The sequence below is a fragment of the Catharus ustulatus genome, chromosome 1, assembly GCF_009819885.2.
Source record: "Catharus ustulatus isolate bCatUst1 chromosome 1, bCatUst1.pri.v2, whole genome shotgun sequence".
NCBI lineage: Eukaryota > Metazoa > Chordata > Aves > Passeriformes > Turdidae > Catharus > Catharus ustulatus.
This window is the reverse complement of record NC_046221.1, coordinates 152,011,470-152,019,172: the sequence shown is the minus strand read 5'-3', so window position 1 is coordinate 152,019,172 and position 7,703 is coordinate 152,011,470. Positions and strand designations below refer to the sequence as shown.

Sequence of the window (7,703 nt, the reverse complement as noted above, 5' to 3'; positions counted from 1 at the left end):
CTGCTCACAGGGCACAGAGGGAACCAAACGCATGGGCTGAGAGGCAAGAGGGTTTCAAACTCCTCTCCCCTTTGTTTATCAGAGTAGGATACCTGGTTTCACATAACCCTGGGGATGTCCCCAGCCCTTCCCACCTCACAAGAGGCAGGATTCCTGTCCCCAGTCTCCGTGGGGATTCAACCCCAGGCTGAGCTGGGGGAAGTTCAGGCTAAGGCATGAGGGAATGTATATACAGGTCATAGAGAAGCTAATAAGTCTCTGAGGCCAAACCCCATTTTTTCAGAATAAACCAGACACACTGAGCTGCATTCCTTTTGAGACACCACAAGAAATGGGGACAAACATTATGAAACCAAGTTTATTAAAACTTTCTACAAGTCAGACTTTATCATCCAAGTTTCCACAGACATATACACATGTACAAATTGGACATAGTGTTTTTAGCTTTTCTGGCAGAATTTTCTACCAATATATACAAATGTACTGTTTTTCATAGAAGGGTTAAACTGTATCACAGATACAAATGTCAAGCAATCATGAGAGGTTTAGTGCAACGGAGAGCTGGACCGCTCTGCTCTTAATGCTCATGATTCTGTCAAGTTAGTATTGCCAATAATAATTCACATTAAACTGCTCTTCGACACCTCTTATTAGGACAAAGTACAACAAAACAAGAAAACCCCAAACAGTAAGGTATGTACAAAGTACACAGTCCATGAGGTATACATGGTATTCTCGCAGCGTGGTGGGACTGCAGCTTGCCAGGGTTAACCCTTAAAATTACTTCACTGGAACTGGATGGTGTTGGGAACGTGCATCACCCACCTCACGGCCATTTCAGAAGCCGCAGTCTTGCCTAAGGTGAATGGACATCTCTGCATAAACCACTGGCCACATGTGAAACGAAGCAGTAATTTTAAGCAGGACTAAGCTTTACTTACCCCCAACCCAGGAAGCTAATGATTCAGATATATTCATTAACCACACATATTGGAAATACTATGAATAATCATGCAAAATAAAAAAAATAATTAAAATTAAAAAAAAAAAAAAGGAGGGGAGGCTGGAGGCAAACAGCATACCTGAATGATCAACTAAGGGTGTACGCAGATTTCACTCTTAAGACTAATTTTTGGGGGGTGGAGGTGGAAAGAGGAGGTGATGTGGTATTTTTAAGAGCTAAGCCAGTTGAAAACCATGGCCATGTTTATGGGTACTGTACAAGACACCTCTCATCCTTTCCCAGGGGAAGGCACCCCAGCCATAGTGTTACGGTTTGGTAAACGGATACGTTTTGGCACTCGGAGCTAACGAGACCTGCTACTTGACAAGCTCGCTGAGGGCATGAAGTTATTTAGGCTACACCATGGTAACACGAGGCTTAAGTCTATTTAAAATGCTTTCCTGGTCAGCAAAAGGAATCAGAGGGGATCTGGCTGGGAGATCCACTGGTTTCTGCTTCAGAAAGAGCCACAGCAGTGATTTGTCTTACAGGTGGATTGAGAAGCTTCACACCTCTGAAAGGATCAGCTGGAGGAGCAGAAGCGAGCAGAGAGCTGGCCGTGGTGGGTGAAGACCTCCTTCCCTCATTAATGTGTGCTTACAGTCAGAGAGCTGCTTTGTGAGCTGGCTGCAGGGGCACACCGAGTCGATTCCCCTTTTAACCATTTCTGTCAGATTTGTTCAGGTAGAGGTGCACTGTGTGCCCCTCTGCCCCTACACATCGTGGCCGGGGCTCCACACCTCTGCAGCCGCTGCAGGGAAGCAGGAGGAGCTGCCTTTCCATCCCACACCTTGTCAGACGTAAGACTCTGCAGCCAAGATGTGACCAGTTACACTGGAGGAAGATGCAGACAGTTCTCACAAAGCTGCACAGGTCCTCCGGGGCTGGTGGGACCACCAGCACAGCAAGAGCATGGAACTCTGAGTACACTCAGGGAGTGGAGATCTCCAGGTTGGCATTCATTTAGACAAGGTCACTTCTCTGACCATACTGGCACTTTAAGATGCTGTCGAGTTTGCAGACATGGAAAAATGAAACCCTACAAAGATGCCGGAGGTTAGAACCAGCGAGGCTTTTGAGATTTCGGGGCTAGCAGAAGAAGGAACTAATATCATCACTGTCTCCATGATATTCTGGGACAATCTGATCCGAAGTTCCCGTCTCCTGGTCTGTATATCCAGGCTCCAAGACTGCCTCAAACCAAGGGTGAAGCAAGATCTCTGGAGCAGTGAGTCTTTCAGAAGGCTCCCGCCGCAGTAGGCTGCGGATGAGGCAGCGGGCTTTGGGGGAGACGTGGTCAGGAATACAGAACTGTCCACGCCGGATTTTGGAAAACAGAGTGCTAGGGTCCGAGTCATGGAAGGGATAGCGTCCCACCAGCAGGGTATAGAGCATCACTCCCAAACTCCACACATCAGCTGATTTTCCAGAGTAAGTCCCCGTCGTGTTTAGGATCTCAGGACTGACGTATGCCGGGCAGCCGTGCTTGTCTGAGAGCGCATCGTCTTCGCCTTTGATGATGTGTGTGTCTTCCAGGCTCTCCAGACGCAGCTGAGTCCTAGGGAGGGCCAGAGAGAAAGCCACAGGTGAGAAATAGCAACACACAGTCATGAGCAAACACAGCAAGCCCCTACCATGGCCCCATTCTCTCTTGCACTGGCACTGAGAAAGGAAACACCTCTTAACTTGCAGCCGAGAAGTTGCCCAGACTCCTGGGAATGTGTGATGGAAGTGCTGCTGTGTGCACCGGGCCAGCGTTCAGTGACGCTCTCGTTTTTTTACTAACTGGTGATTTTAACAACAGAGGACTCTTGAGGAATACCAAGTCTACCCACGCAGGTTGCAGTGCCACTGCAGGGGGTTAATTGGTGACATGGCACCTCACAGCCACTATGTGCCGTCCAGGCTTTGAGCAAACAGCATCCAGCTGTGTGATTCCACAAACCACAAAGCCCAGCTCTGCGCTGCACTGGTGAGGCTCGTTGCCTTTCCTGAGCTTTTGTATTTAGCTTTTTTCATTTTAGTTTTTGATTTATTCATTTTGCCTTCTGGAGCGTATCACTGCACCCACCATCTCCAGGTGGGGACGGGGCCACCCCAGCCTCCTGTTTTGGAGGGCGAGGAGAGCTCCCGTCAGCAGGGGAGCCAACAGCCAGCCCTGGAAGGGCTCTGCACTGCCTGGCAGCCTGCTGGGGTGTAGATATGTTGGCTTCAGCCTGTCCTCAGCCTGACCTCGGCAAATACCCATTGGTTCTGCAAACGGAAAATATGACTCAACGAGAACCGTGGGCCCGGGATTGGCTGCGGGAGCCCTGAAACTGCACCTGTGCGAGAGCCCGCGTCGCCTGCCATTGCTTAACCCTCTTCTTGCCAAATGTGCTGCACATGACATCGCCTGTGCAACACGTTATTTCCAAATGAGCGAGACTGTGTGCAATGTAACATTTCAACAAATGTTTCATCTTCTTATGGGAGGGAAAAGCAGCAATAGTTTCCTTCAAAGGAATAGTTTTCTTTCCGTGTCAACATATGGCTGTTTCTGTTTCAGAGGGGCAGCGCTGGTTAATTTTCTTATCTCATTTGTAAGAGATATCCTGAAGAATCATTAGCCTAGTTTAACAAAACAAACAAAATCCCTTTTCTTTTGCATCAGTAACATCACCTTATATTTTTATGATATTAAGCACAACTCCATTACAGCTTTTACTTAGTTTTTTAATATTCCCTGGGATAAGCAACTAGTCAAGAGTCAGTTTTGCTGTATTTCTGACTGCCACGTGTGGTGAAACACTGCAAGAGTAGCAAACACTCCAGGGGAATACTGAATTATTTCCCTAATCTAAATTTAACAACTAGATTCTATGATCTCCTCTATGAACCTAGGCTTTAGGCTAAGCTTTACTAAAGTGATTTTCTTTGATGCAGGATTCCCAAAGCATTATTTAACCATGTCCCACCTTCCCTCCTGTGCGTGCCTACAATCCACGGGCATAGGGGGCATGGAAAGCACGGCAGTGGAGGAGGGATAAAAACCTCGAAGGGCACAGCAGCATCACTCTCATCAGCAGAATGGTACAGCAGGGAGACCCTTCCCTAGCGCTGCGGCTCCACCGTGGGTCACAAGGCAACTCTCCCGAGGAGGGAGCAGAGCTCCAGCTCCTCACACCTCCTGCTCCCCCAGCCGAGCTGCTTCCTCCTCCCGGCACAACACCTCAGCCTCCCCCCTCTCCCTCTCTGCCTTTTATTCATTTGACACTTGAATGAGTGGCACACATGACATCTTCTGGCGCTAACGAGCATCCGAACTATCATCCCTTTGTCTGCCAGCGGGTTTCGCTGAACTTGTGCTGAATGAGAGGAAGCTCCCGGAGAGCTTCCTCCCTTTCATCAGTGAAGATCTAAGAGGAGTGCGCTCCGGTTAGATCCGTGACCTCCTGCACACACGTGACGAGGACCTACTCGGATTGCTCGCAGGTGATGCCCGGCTGACGGGGCTGTTTCCACTCCCTGGGACGCTTTTTGTGTCTCTGGAAGTGGCATTCCTCCCTCCCCACTCACCCCAGGGCTGGCTGCTGACAGCCACTTACCTTTCTTCATTAGAGAAGACAAATTTCCTGAGCTTGAGGTCACCAAGTACGATGGCTGACTGGTGGCAGTGAGCTACAGCGGAGACAATCTGCTTGAACAGCCGGGCAGCCTCCTCTTCCCTCAACCTCTTGCAGCTCCTCACGTAGGAGTGCATGTCCCCAAAGTCCTTTTCAAAGAACACGTAGGCCTTGGTGTCACCGAGAATGACTTCGACAACCCCGGTGATGTTTCTGTGTGACGGCAGCTGAATGTAAGGTCGGATCTTGTCCTGGTAGTGTTTGAGGGGGAACACCTGTACAGAGGAAATTAAACCCAAATTCATTCTCAAGGGCGTTGAAAGCTGCAGCTCGCGTAGCAACTCTCCCCAAACAATGACGAGGGAGCTGGAGGGGAGCCAGGGCTCGGCAGGACCGGCAGAAGCGGCTACCAGACCCTTCCTGTTCGTTCTACAGTGAAAGGCTGGGGGGAAACTAGAACCCAGCACCATCCGCACGCCTGTGCGGGGCAGCGCTCCGAGGTGAGCCGAGTCCCGGCTCAGGGCAGGGCGCGCAAACGCCGCCGGGGGCTGGCCGGGCGCTCCCAGCAGCGGGACGATGGATGCGTGGATGTTCGGCAGGGCTGTCCCCGCTCCCCTCCCGCTCCCGTCCCGCTCACCTTGCAGCGCAGCTCCCGGCCCGAGCTGACGCTCAGCGCCCTGGACACCTGCTCCCGCTCGGCCAGCGGCAGCAGCAGGTACGAGGCGATCAGGCTGGGACCCGCCGCGCCGCCGCCGCCCGCGGGAGAAGCGGGGGCACACGGCGACCCGGGAGCGCTCAGGCAGTCCGGGGGGCCGCATTCGGAGAGCCGAGGGCACTTGGCGGCCGGCGCTTCCTCGGCGGGGCCGTCGTGCAGGGGCTGGAGGCGCTTGGCCGGGGCGCTGCGGCAGCGGGCGGCCGGCAGCAGGGACGCGGGGCGGCTCATGGGGGGAGCGGAGCGGGCGCGGAGCTACAGGCGGGCGCTGCGCGCTGGGCGCATCCCTTCGCTCTCCGCGCCGAAACCTCGGGCCGTGTCCACCATCTGCTGCCGAGTCCGCGCTAAAGTAGTTGGAGGCTTTTAAAAAAAAAAAAAACTAGAAAAAAAAAAAAAAGTGATTCTCCTCCTCCTCCCGGCCCTGACGCACGGGGAAATGGGAGGAGGGAGGCTGGGACACGCCTGCTCTGCTCCGCTCCGCTCCGCCCGCCGCGCTCCGTGCCCCGGCCCCGTCGCGCAGCCGGGCGGGGCGGCGGGGGAGCGCTGCGGGACTTGCCGGGGCCGGGCGGGGCGGCGGGGACCCCCCTCTTAAATAATGATGTCGAGAAAGCGAGGCCACCATCCTTTCCGGGATCTTCTCGTCCATGCAATACCCGGTTCCCAGCCCCAGTTCTTACTTTTAACTAATCACTAAATAACCATCCCTCACCCCAAGGTTTGCATCACGGCGCTGCTGTGTGAGCATAAGCGTTTACTCATACGCGTAGACGTAACGTGCACCATCAGAAATACTTGGCACTGGGTGTTTCCCATGTTAAAACAATATCTGCTGTCCGAAAAAGGAATAGCTCGGAGAGCCAGGCAGCAGCCAGCAGCTGAAGTGACCTGTGAGGAGCAGAGTGAGAGGAGCTCCACAAGGCTCAAAGGTGTGGCTTTAAAGGAGTAGTAAATAGACTTACAGCCAGGACTAATAGTAAATGGGGGAAAAAAAAAAAAAAGAAAAAAAAAACCACCAAAAAAACCCACACAACAAATCATCCCTGAAAGAAAAGCAGACAGCTGTAGTTTTGACAAGAATGCTTCAGAAGGAAACTGTCCAGTTTCCTATTTATATATATGCAAATTTTCTGTAATTTAGTGCTGAGGCTTCTCTAATATTAACGCAGGGACCCTGTGTTTTGTTACTCGGTAGGATCGATCCCTGTTGTGTTCTGGTTTCCCCAACCCAGGCTGTACAAGCAGCAGAGAGGGCTGAGGATCGCCCCCCCAGGTCTGAAGCCCGTGATGCCACGCGTGCAGGTATTTGCTCAGATTCCTGATAGATAACTGCACAGCAAACCCGTGCATGCCTTCAGCTACTTCTAGTGTATTTTAAGAAACACATGAAACTTGTGCGGGATGACTCATAGCATAGCAGTCCCATTAATGCATTTAAACATAAAACGCATATGCCATAAAGGGATATCCCAGGGCCTGCATTTCTTTCTTTCTTTCCTTTTTTTTTTCCTTTCCCCAGAAATACAATTCCGTTAATGCCTGCAGATTGTTCCTGAGTGATTCACCACAACTCTCAAAGCACGCTATTTTATTTGGTTCCTCTTATAGGTAAAACACATGCAAGTATCTATCAGATCTTTTGTTTTACTTTTCCCTTCCTGGAAATGCAATTATTGGAACACTGCTGCTGGGTGAATTTAGCTGGTAGGATGCCACATGTGTGGGTTGCTTCCTACATCTGAGACAGCACAAGGTGTGTGGGGGTGGAGGAGGGGGGGTGTCAGCACCTTTGGGGACAGCGGAAGGGTGCAGACACATGAAAACAGCAAAGGACTTGCATAAAGTAGTGGGCATTAGTAGTGGGTCCGCTGGAGCTTTCTCAGAACTGAGATGCAGTGTGAGCTGGAATGAAGGTGTCAATGTCCTCACCCTCCCAAAGATCCCCCTCTCTCAGCTCCTGTGTCAGATCACTGTTCCTGCTGAAGAGAAGAATAGATTCCATACCGAGAATCTATTGCACACATTGTTGGAAGCTGTGTCCTTCATCTGCCAGCCTCCCATCCATTTAGAACCCCTAGGTCCACACCATGGGGAAACAGGGGCACCTGAGCATAGTGCTTGGTTCAAGCTCCTGAGGGGATTGCACCCACTGGTCCTGAGGAAGGGATAAAAGCACCTCGTCATCCTGGATTTCCCAAAAAACACCAGGCATGTGAGGAGAGCAGAGGGACACACAGCATTGTACATCACAGTCCTGCCACATTGTCCTGGTGCCTGGGCAGCCTTTTCTCACAGGGATTACAGCAATTTCATGCTCTGTATGTGTGTCCCTGCTAACTGGAGCCCTAAAACTGATTGTGCAGTCCCCAAAAGCCAGGAAAAGATA

At 51.4% G+C, this 7,703-nt stretch overlaps 1 protein-coding gene across 1 annotated transcript; it reads right to left on the bottom strand.

The window, feature by feature from the left end:
• Window positions 1-344: 344 nt before the first annotated feature.
• On the bottom strand, window positions 345-5,551 carry TRIB1 (tribbles pseudokinase 1). Its single transcript, XM_033081685.1, has 3 exons — window positions 5,246-5,551; window positions 4,591-4,883; window positions 345-2,561 (listed from the first exon to the last, which is right to left on the bottom strand). Exons 1-3 carry the CDS (start codon window positions 5,549-5,551, stop codon window positions 2,093-2,095), a joined length of 1,068 nt encoding a protein of 355 aa, XP_032937576.1. The 3' UTR covers window positions 345-2,092.
• Window positions 5,552-7,703: the final 2,152 nt, after the last annotated feature.

Coding starts and splice junctions, on each gene's coding strand:
- TRIB1 (XM_033081685.1), bottom strand. CDS start 5,551: ATGAGCCGCCCCGCGTCCCTGCTGCCGGCCGCCCGCTGCCGCAGCGCC. Junction 4,884..5,245: donor GCCGGGAGCTGCGCTGCAAG/GTGAGCGGGACG, acceptor TCCTCTGTACAG/GTGTTCCCCCTCAAACACTA. Junction 2,562..4,590: donor GTCTTCTCTAATGAAGAAAG/GTAAGTGGCTGT, acceptor GGCCCTCCCTAG/GACTCAGCTGCGTCTGGAGA.